Source organism: Oncorhynchus nerka, linkage group LG6 (assembly GCF_034236695.1).
Source record: "Oncorhynchus nerka isolate Pitt River linkage group LG6, Oner_Uvic_2.0, whole genome shotgun sequence".
In the NCBI taxonomy this organism is placed as follows: Eukaryota; Metazoa; Chordata; class Actinopteri; order Salmoniformes; family Salmonidae; genus Oncorhynchus; species Oncorhynchus nerka.
The window spans coordinates 62,646,282-62,657,775 of NC_088401.1; the positions used below are offsets into that span (position 1 = coordinate 62,646,282).

General features: G+C 43.9%; 1 protein-coding gene across 1 annotated transcript in view; it reads left to right on the forward strand.

Annotated features, from left to right (window-relative positions):
• The window catches only part of LOC115130818 (relaxin receptor 1), a 96,928-nt gene extending 92,487 nt beyond the window's left edge, over nucleotides 1-4,441 (forward strand). The window contains exons 17-18 of the mRNA XM_029662279.2: nucleotides 2,097-2,315; nucleotides 3,712-4,441. Coding sequence (XP_029518139.2) covers nucleotides 2,097-2,315; nucleotides 3,712-4,037 — 545 coding nt within the window. The 3' untranslated portion in view covers nucleotides 4,038-4,441. The remainder of the gene's footprint in view (nucleotides 1-2,096; nucleotides 2,316-3,711) is intronic.
• The last annotated feature ends 7,053 nt before the right edge of the window (nucleotides 4,442-11,494 follow it).

Consider the following 11,494-nt stretch of genomic DNA (forward strand, 5'->3'; position numbering starts at 1 on the left):
AGATTTCTGGCTCTCACAGACCTGTTACTTCTTTTTAAGAGGCTCCTCTGTCATCCACTCGTTACCTGTATTAATGACACCTGTTTGAACTTGTTATCAGTATAAAAGACACCTGTCCACAACCTCAAACAGTCACACTCCAAACTCCACTATGGCCAAGACCAAAGAGCTGTCAAAGGACACCAGAAACAAAATTGTAGACCTGCACCAGGCTGGGAAGACTGAATCTGCAATAGGTAAGCAGCTTGGTTTGAAGAAATCAACTGTGGGAGCAATTATTAGGAAATGGAAGACATACAAGACCACTGATAATCTCCCTCGATCTGGGGCTCCACGCAAGATCTCACCCTGTGGGGTCACAAGAACAGTGAGCAAAAATCCCAGAACCACACGGGGGGACCTAGTGAATGACCTGCAAAGAGCTGGGACCGAAGTAACAAAGCCTACCATCAGTAACACACTACGCCGCCAGGGACTCAAATCCTGCAGTGCCAGACGTGTCCCCCTGCTTAAGCCAGTACATGTCCAGGCCCGTCTGAAATTTGCTAGAGAGCATTTGGATGATCCAGAAGAAGATTGGGAGAATGTCATATGGTCAGATGAAACCAAAAAATAACTTTTTGGTAAAACCTCAACTCGTCGTGTTTGGAGGACAAAGAATGCTGAGTTGCATCCAAAGAACACCATACCTACTGTGAAGCATGGGGGTGGAAACATCATGCTTTGGGGCTGTTTTTCTGCAAAGGGACCAGGACGACTGATCCGTGTAAAGGAAAGAATGAATGGGGCCATGTATCGTGAGATTTTGAGTGAAAACCTCCTTCCATCAGCAAGGGCATTGAAGATGAAACGTGGCTGGGTCTTTCAGCATGACAATGATCCCAAACACACCGCCCGGGCAACGAAGGAGAAGCATTTCAAGGTCCTGAAGTGGCCTAGCCAGTCTCCAGATCTCAACCCCATAGAAAATCTTTGGAGGGAGTTGAAAGTCCGTGTTGCCCAGCAACAGCCCCAAAACATCACTGCTCTAGAGGAGATCTGCATGGAGGAATGGGCCAAAATACCAGCAACAGTGTGTGAAGACTTACAGAAAACGTTTGACCTCTGTCATTGCCAACAAAGGGTATATAACAAAGTATTGAGAAAAACTTTTGTTATTGACCAAAAACTTATTTTCCACCATAATTTGCAAATAAATTCATAAAAAATCCTACAATGTGATTTTCTGGATTTTGTTCCTCATTTTGTCTGTCATAGTTGAAGTGTACCTATGATGAAAATTACAGCTCTCATCTTTTTAAGTGGGAGAACTTGCGCAATTGGTGGCTGACTGAATACTTTTTTGCCCCACTGTATATGCCAATTATCTGATGGTCCAACCGCATTCTGTCCCCTATCAACACTTTTAAAATTGTTAGTGCCAACCAGAATGACATAAAAAAGTAGTCAGGACCACTAGCTTGATTGAGCTTTGGCCATGTATATCTCACTAGGTGATGATATTTAAGCCTCCATATATCCACTACGTCCAATATATCCATGACATTTGGGATTTCCATGAAGATGATTGTAGTGTGATTTCCTTAGAGGTATTTAAAACAGTATTATAATCTCCCAACATATTAATAGTCGTGTATTGCTTGTAGGGTTGATCATTTATTATATATATTTTCAAAGACACGTGGATCATTATTTGGTCCGTAAAGATTAATGAGCCATATCTGTTTATGGTCCAATAACATATTTAAAATCGTCCATCTACCTTGCAGATCTGTTTGGACAATTTCTACATTCAGATCAAAATTACTGTTAATTAATATCATCAACCCTTTTCAGTTTTTCTTTGCCCATGGGAGAAGTATTTCAACCCCACCCAGTCCTTTTTTCACACAACTTCCTCTAAAATTGTTGAATAAGTTTCCTGTAAACAATATATAGTATATTCCTTCTCTTTAAGCCAGGTAAATATTGTTTGTATTATTTAATTATCTGCTAACTGTAATAATTGTTTGAATTGTTCTGAAAGTTGAAATATTTTAAGAATTTTACTTTGTATGAGTACAAGGAGCTCACAATGAATGTTATTTCCTCTACAGGCCTGAACCTGGTAGCATTCCTTATAATCGTATTGTCTTATGGGAGTATGTTCTACAACATCCAGAGGACAGGGACACAGACGACTAAATATAGTAACCATATCAAGAATGAAGTGACCATAGCCAAGAGGTTCTTTTCCATCGTCATCACAGACTCCCTTTGCTGGATACCCATCTTTGTCCTCAAGATTCTATCGCTGTTGCAGGTGGAGATTCCAGGTAGGAGTTTCAGTACTGTCATAATCTGTGACTACTTTTATCATTTCAAACATTTTATTTGGAAACCCTAACATTGTATCAAACAGACAAGGTCAATTTGTAGGCTATAAAACATACAATATGTAGGCTACTGTGCAGTGCCATCTTACATCAAAGATAAGTATTTCAATCGGTCTCTTTTACAGATATTATACTTGCATGAAAGAGAGCAACTTTCCATTTGGGACCATCTGTGACCTGCTAGCACCTACCCCGGTCAGAGTGGAAAAAGGCAACCTCAGAGTTACACACACGGATACTTTATTGACACACACAGGAATGAAATGGACATGTAGAATGGTAGTGGTTCTGTAATAGGAGAAACAGAGGCAATGAATATACACATACCGAATGAACACACCAGGGCAAGAATGCACAGATACAGAATATTAAAGTATAAAGCAGTAATAAATTATAAAGTACTGTAATATAAGCTGTTATAGTGCTGAACAACTAGCAGTAATATACACAAATACACAACTTTAAACACGCATGCAATCCCACATGCCCTGAGGTATGCCTCATGTCCAGAGATATGAATGAGTCCAGTTGTGCAGGACAGAGATAAACTTGCTGCCTTCTCTGTGATGGCTTGAAAGAGACTGAAAAGTGTGTGACCTGGAGAGTCAGAAAGAGGAGCAGATGTGTGGCCCCCTAGCAACTGCCCTAGCAACTGCCCTGTCAACCAATCAGTGGCCAAGGCCCTAGGTGTGAAAGGACAGTTTGTGACATTATAAATCATAGCTTGGCCTGCTAGGTTCCAGTGGGGAGGGGTGCCTACTGCAAAGGTTAGAAAGTTAGTGTTTGTGTCTCTGAGAGGACTCTGAGATGGTTTGCTGTGAGTCTCCAGCAGGGAGATTGTAACATTACATCATTCAGATTAGTTCCATAATTAATCCTATTTTATGGTTGTAAATTGAATAGCACACTTCCAGACTGATGGGTACTCTAAATGTAAATGTGTGGTTGTACTAAAAGCATGTTTACAAATGGGACCAGCATCACAGAACATCCTCGAACCATCATTCTCTTCTCTTTCACCCCACCAACCCACCACACCTCACCCTACTTCCCATGCATGAACTTTATACACAGGAATGGAACTTAAGGATTTAGGGCACAAGCCAGCCTAGCTTGTAAAACCATTTCAACTAGCCTGGGTAACTTTCAGGTAAAAAATGTGTGCCTTGTGAAATTTGGCCAGACTGGCTAGTTTAGTTTGGCACATTTTCTACCATCCGTGACTGAATGTAGGCTCTATGTGTATGTCTACCGAGGAGAATGTGATTGCAGAATATCCATTTCCGTTGCTCATGTATTATTAAATGGATAATAATGTAATCTTCTTCCCAAATAGGAACCATCAGCTCCTGGGTGGTGATCTTCATCCTGCCCATCAACAGTGCCCTCAACCCCATCCTGTACACCTTGACCACACGGCCATTCAAAGAGACCATCCTCCAGGTGTGGGCCAACTACAGGCAGAGGAGACCACTAATGAGCAGCCACCCAGCCCACCACCCCTCATTGACGTTGCAGGAGATGTGGCCACTCCAAGAGAACAGCCAGACTCTGACTTCGCCCGGCGACAACCTGACGCATACCTTGGAAATGTCCTGCACAATATCGTGCACATCAGGCACGTCTCAGCCACTGCCTGTGGAAAGTACAAACCCCAAATAATGCCCTTCAGGTTCAACAATTTGCCCAGCAGAGAGGGAGGAACGGCTTGAATCCCACGCAGGTCTTTTTTTTTTATGCCGACGTTTCATGTGCAATGGTATGTTTACAGCATGTTGATTGTTGTAGAGTATATCAAATTTTTCCTCTGTGATTTATACAGACATCAAAGGAGCTCATTGGTACACTTTGGACTATGTGCCATTCTATTCTGTTGAGGATTAGACCTTGACTTTGTTCATGCTTTCAGTTCCATGTGATTATTGACATACTTCTATGATTTATGGTTATAAGAAAAAACATAAATCATTCCCATAAGCATCCATTTCTGTAAAGTCCATCACTCTTCATGTACAGACTAGACTGTACAGAGTGTTGTATATAATAAATTAATCACTGCCATTCTCTGTTCTGGAATGCAATGTTTTGTCATGTACAGCACCAGTCAAAAGTTTGGACACACCTACTCATTCCAGGGGTTTTCTTTATTTCTACTATTTTCTACATTGTAGAATAATAGTGTCGACATCAACACTATGAAATAACACAATTGGAATCATGTAGTAACCAAAAAAGTGTTAAACAAACCAACATATATTTGAAATTCTTCAAAGTAGCCACCCTTTGCCTTGATGAAAGTTTTTCACACTCTTGGCATTCTCTGAACCATCTTCATGAAGTAGTCACCTGGAAAACATTTCAATTAACAGGTGTTCCTTGTTAAAAGTGAATTTGTGGAATTTCTTTCTTAATGCGTTTGAGCCAATCAGTTGTGTTGTGACAAGGCAGGGGTGGTAAACAGAAGATGGTCTTTTAACAGATAGGGCTAAGTCCATATTATGGCAAGAACAGCTCAAATAAGCAAAGAGAAATGACAGTCCATCATTACTTTAAGACATGAAGGTCAGTCAATCTGGAAAACTTTGAAAGTTCAAGTGCTGTCACAAAAACCATCAAGCACTATGATGAAACTGGTTCTCATGAGGACTGCCACAGGAAATGAAGACCCAGAGTTACTACTGCTGCAGAGGATAAGTTCATTAGAGTTACCAGCCACAGAAATGACATCCCAAATATATTATTCACAGAGTTCAAGTAACAGACATCTCAACATCAACTATTCAGAGGATACTGCATGAATCAGGCCTTCATGATCAAATTGCTGCAAAGAAACCACTACTAAAGGACACCAATAAGAAGACACTTGCTTGGGCCAAGAAACATGAGCAATGGACATTAGACTGGTGGAAATCTGTCCTTTGGTCTGATGAGTCCAAATTTGAGATTTTTGGTTCCAATCGCTGTCTTTTTGAGACGCAGCATAGGTGAACGGATAATCTCCACATGTGTAGTTCCCACCGTGAAGCATGGAGGAGGTGTGATGGTGCTTTGCTGGTGACACTGTCAGTGATTTATTTAGAACTCAAGGAACACTTAAACAGCATCGCTACCACAACATTCTGCAGCCATATGCCATCCCATCTGGTTTGCGCTTAGTGAGACTATCATTTGTTTTTCAACAGGACAATGACCTAACACCTCCAGGCTGTATAAGGGCTATTTGACCAAGAAGGAGAGTGATGGAGTGCGGCATCAGATGACCTGTACTCCACAACCCCCCGATCTCAACCAAATTGAGACGGTTTGGGATGAGTCGGACCGCAGAAGTGAAGGAAAAGCAGCCAACAAGTGCTCAGCATATGTGGGAACTCCTTCAAGACTGTTGGAAAATCATTCCAGGTGAAGCTAGTTGAGAGAATGCCTACAGTGTGCAAAGCTGTCATCAAGGCAAAGGGTGGCTACTATAATATAAAATATATTTTGATTTGTTTAACACTTTTTTCGTTACTACATGGTTCCATATGTGTTATTTCATAGTTCCGATATCTTCACTATTATTCTAAAAAGTAGAAAATAGTAAAAATAAAGAAAAATCCTTGAATGAGTAGTGTTTCAGTATGATATGTTAGATAAAGGAATAAAGACAGACACCAATGTCAGGTTCAATAGCCTTGTTTGTGCATTGTACAAATCCCTACAACTGGAGTCCGGGGAACAGTCCGGCTAGTCGATTACCTATCAACTAGACTCCGTAACATCATCCTTTTCAATAGAAAGTGCAAACATAAAGGCATAACATTACATTTTTAACAGTCAGGTCATAACAATAGAAAAAGCATTACATTTTCTTTTTTACTTCAGTTGTCATCTTCCTTTTTTAATTTCAATTGAATTATTTAAGAAAAAATATAGATTTTAATTAACCGAGGGCAAGTTAACAGTCCCTTGCTTACAGAGTAAGCCTGTCCGGTGGCTTGCACAGCCGACACACCCGTGAGTAAGTATTGGCTCTGACAGGGGTAGGATTAGGGGCACGAGCTGGAGAGCTTGGTGGGGTAGAAGCCTCACCTTCAGTTGGCCCATGTCTCAATTCTGCACCCCTTACCCTTAGGCCTGGACTGTGATCCAGCTCATCTAGGTGAGTGTATGGCGTGTTCTGGTTTGTCTGCTCTGCTACGCGCAGATCCACCCGATTGCGACGATAGAGGGAGCCACCAACATACACCAGGTAAGAACGTGGTGCAACTCTCTGCAGGCATGTGCCCAGCCTCCAAAGTCCTGTGTGGTCTCCCGGCAGCGGTTTCATCCTTATCGTTTCACCCACTTCCAGCTCTGGTAGGTCTCGAGCAGTCCAGTCGTAGAAGCACTTAGCGAGCTGCTTTCTGTGACGCAGTTTGTCTGTGACGCCAACCATGACGCAGGGCTCAAGTAGCTTGTTAGCTACAGGGATGGTAGTCTTCAGACGTCTGGACAGAAGGCGTTGTGCTAGGCTACTGTCCATGTTTTCGGTGGGTGTGTTCCTCCACTGTAAGATCGCTTTCCATGGGTCATTGCTGTCGCGCAAGGCCCTGCTTAACAGGTTCTTTGCAATCTTGACAGCTGATTCTGCCTTGCCATTTTGCTTTTGGGTGTCTTGGAGAGGAGGTCACGTGGTCAAACTCCCATTCTGAGGCGAAACGCTTGAACTGTGCAGTGAATTGTGGGCCATTGTCCGTGATTACCTTGTCAGGCTGACCTTGCCTTGCAAACTGCGCCTTGCAGCGCTTTATGACCGTCTCTGCAGACAAGTCAGGGAGCAGTTCAATTTCCCAAAAGTCAGAGTAGTGATCAACGATGAGAAGATAGTCCTTTTGTCTGTGGCTGAATAAGTCCATGCTGACGATTTGCCAGGCCCTTGTGGGCAGTTCGTGTGACATCATGGTTTCCTTTTGCTGTTCATGAGCGTACTCGTTGCATGTGGTACAGTTGCTGACAAAGTCTTTAATTTCTGCTTGCATGTTTGGCCAGTATAATGTTTCACGAGCCTGGCGGTAGCATGCATCACCTCCAACGTGACTGCAAGCATCTCTGGATGTAGTGATTTGGGAATAATGACCTTCTGACCTCTGAACAAGACGCCATTTTGCACGCTGATCTCATCTCGAAAGGTCCAGTATTCTCTCACTGTGAAAGGTGTCTCCTCTTTCAGGTATGGCCAACCTGTGAGAGCCATGGACTTCAGTGACTGTAGGCGTTCGTCCTTGTCAGTGTGTTGCCTTATCTGGGCTAGGCGGTGATATGTGACGTTTAAGTAGTCTGCCTGATTGATCTGTTGAACATCTTGTTGTTCCTGCTGTAGCGAACAGATGGCCTGCCGCTGATAGACAGTGCCTCTGCCTGTACATTGTGTTGTTGCCCTGCCCAGTGTGTCGCTGATGTACATCTCTGGTCCTGGCTTGTAAATGACCTTCAGGCTGTAGTTTTGCAGAGTCAGGAGCATGCTTTGAAGCCTCTTGTGCGCGTTGAGGAGAGGTTTACTGAATATGGCAATGAGTGGTTTGTGGTCAGTTTCAGCGATGACCAGGTCTCGCCCATATAAGTAGTGATGGAATTGCTGGCAGGAGAAGACGATGCTGAGGCACTCTTTCTCAATTTGTGCATAGTTTTGTTCGGTGGGGGTGAGCGCTCTCGAGGCAAATGCAACGGGCTGGCCTTCCTGCATAAGGCAGCATCCAAGTCCCCTTTGGCTGGAGTCGCTCTGGATTGTGACAGGCTTCATGACGTCGTAGTAGCGCAACACTGGCATGGATGAAGCCAGAGATTTCATCTCCTGCACTGCGGCCTCGTGCTTGGGTAGCCAGTGCCATGGTGTGTCTTTGTCCAGCAACCGGCGCAGAGGCTCACAGACTGCTGATAGGTGTGGCATGAACTTTGCAAGATAGTTTGCAAAGCCGATGAGACACTGTACTCCTTTTGCATCAGACGGGTTTGGCATGTCGAGGATCGCTCTGACCTTGTCTGGGTCCGGCTTCAGGCCTTTTGCCGAGAGAATGTGGCCATGGAAGTGGACGTCTTTCACCTTGAACTGCAGCTTCTTCAGGCCAAGGCGAAGCTTAACTGATCGGCAGTGCTCCATCAGTGCCAGGAGCTTCACATCGTGGTCGCGTACTGCTTCTTCGTCTGTGTCACCACAGCCTACGATCAGGACATCATCGGCGATGGGTTCAATGCCCTTGAGCCCAGCCAGTAACTTGTGCTGCTTACGTTGGTATATCTCAGGCGCCACTGAGACACCAAACGGGAGCTTGAGCCAGCGTTTCCGACCCCAGGGGGTCCAGAAGGTAGTCATTAGGCTGCTTTCTTCATCCAGCTTGCATTGAAGGAATGCATCTCGGGCATCCACCAAGGTGAAAATCCTGGCCTTGGGAAGCTTATAGAGGACATCCTCTAGTGTCGGCATGATGTAGTGGGATCGTTTCAGTGCTTGGTTCAGATGCTTTGGGTCGATGCAGACCCTCTTCTCTGTTTTTTTCACTATGACCATATTGCTGATCCAGTCAGTTGGTTCAGTCACAGATGTCATGTGGCCATCGGTCTCATACTTGTCCAGCTGGGCCTTCACAGCCACTTTCATTGCAATGGGCACATTGCGAGGAGCACACTGGACTGGAGTGATGCTCTCATCCACTTCAAAGTGTACCTCCCCAGGCACTGATTCAACGGGCATGTTGAATACATCGTCATATCTGCTGAGTAGTTGTTGTTTGGACAGGGGTCCATGCTGGACATGATCCACAATGTGCAGGTCATTTGGTACCGTGAACTGCATCAGTCCCAGGCGTTCGCATGTAGAGCCTGAGAGGAGAGGATGTTGACTGGTTTTTACAATCTCAAACTCCAGCTTGTGTTTGCGTCCCCGAATAACACATCCGGTCTCAAAGGTGCCCATAGAGCTCATTAGCTCTCCTGAGTAGAGCTTTAGTCTAGTATCGCTGGGCAATAGATGTGTGTCAGGTGCCAGATTGATTTTGTCTTTGTAGCTCATTACGTTGCATGTAGCACCAGAATCCAGTTGACATTGTTGTTGCTTGTTGTGTAATCGTAGTGTCACAAACCATTTCTTCCCTCGAGTGTACAGCCCCAATGGATTCATGCATGTAAATGTCACTTTCACTTTTCAGCTCTGAACATTGAGTGACATCATCAACACAGTGAATCTTGCCCTCACTCACCCTTCTTTTGCTTTTGAGACACACTTTTGCAAAATTATTATTAGTTCCACAAGCTCTGCATGGTTTTCCGTAGGCAGGGCAGTGCTCTTTGCCACGTGTGTGTATTCCCACAGTATTTACATGCTATGGGGCTCTCTGTGTTCACCGTTCGTGGTGAATTGCTCTGCCTCGATTGGTTTAGTCTGAATGTCTGCCTAGCAACAGCGTGAACGGTATCAACGTCGGAGCGTGGGGTTTCGATTTCCATTGCTCTCATTCTCATGTCAGTGACTTCAGCAGTGCGGCACATTTCAATGGCAGTTACCAATGTTAAGTCTCTCTCTCTCTCAGTAGACGCCGGCGTGTATCCTCATTTGCAATTCCCAGCACTATTTTGTCACTAATCAATTCATCTTTCAATCCCCCGTATTCACAAGTGGCGGATTTCTCTCTCAAACAGGTTACAAAGTTGTGTACTGACTCACCCTCTTCCTGTTTACAGCTTCCGAAAACGAACCGCTCATAAATTACGTTTCTGGCGGGTTTTAAGTAATTTCCAATGCATCCAATATAGCCTTTGCATCACACTGTTGTCGTGCTGTGAGGGTGAGATTGTGCCGGTAGATATGCCTGCATTCGCTGCCCATTAAACTCATCAGAGTTGCAGCTCTACCTCGTTGGGTTTCTCATGTAGACCGGTCGCCAGCGCATAGTCCTCAAATTCATCCCTGAAGTTGTCCCAATTAGTATTCCAGTCCCCTGTGAGAACCATGGGATTTGGTGGCGGAATGTTCGCTGCCATAGCAATGGAATATGAGATTTCTTTGCCTTCAGTCATCGACGTAGGTAATGATGCTAGCTAGCCAGCTAACAACGAGTTGATCAGTGTTTTGAGTAGGAAACGGCGTGTGTTCGCATATGGAACGTAACTGCGCCTATACTGTACTTAGCTACAAAAATAAGTATGATATATCAGTATGATATGTTAGATAAAGGAATAAAGACAGACACCAATGCACGCCCAATTTTTCAGTTTTTGATTTGTTAAAAAAGTTTGAAATATCCATAAATGTCGTTCCACTTCATGATTGTGTCCCTTGTTGTTGATTCTTCACAAAAAAATACAGTTTTATATCTTTATGTTTGAAGCCTGAAATGTGGCAAAAGGTCGCAAAGTTCAAGGGGGCCGAATACTTTCGCAAGGCACTGTATGTGCATGCAAAGAGCAAACAACAAGCTGCACAAGAACTCACTACTGTAATGGTCCATGATACAAAGTGGCTCAGTGACTCATGTTTGCTTCTTCACAAAGAGGGCAACTGCTGCTACTGAGTCAGACATCTATTTGTCAGGGGCGAAGCACCAGGTGGTATCTGATTTTAAGTGAGTAGGTGTGTCCAAACCTTTGACTGGTACTGTATGTTTGAATGGTTTTCAATTTGTCTTTGAAATAATTATGACATCATCTCTGAGAGGAGCAGTGAACTGCTGACAGATTCATGTTGTTTATTTAATTTAATGTACAGGCAGGCTATGCAGACAGCAGAGGTGACTTGTTCATGGCATTTTCTATTGCAACACAAAGATACAGTATGTCATGTTCCAAGAGCAGTCAATCTTGGGTTTGCGTCCATCTTTGATGGCCAGCTATTATCCAGAAGGCGAGGACAGTACAGGTGCATCAAAGCTGGGACCGAGAGACTGAAAAACAGCTTCTCTCTCAAGGCCATCAGACTGCTAAATAGCCATCATTAGCTGGCTACCACCCAGTTACTCAACTCTGCACCTTAGAGGCTGCTGCTCTATGTACGTAGACATGGAATCACTGGTCACTTTAATAATGGAACACTAGTCACTTTAATAATGTTTACATACCGTTTTACTCATTCCATATGTATATAGTGTATTCTATTGTATTCTAGTCGATGC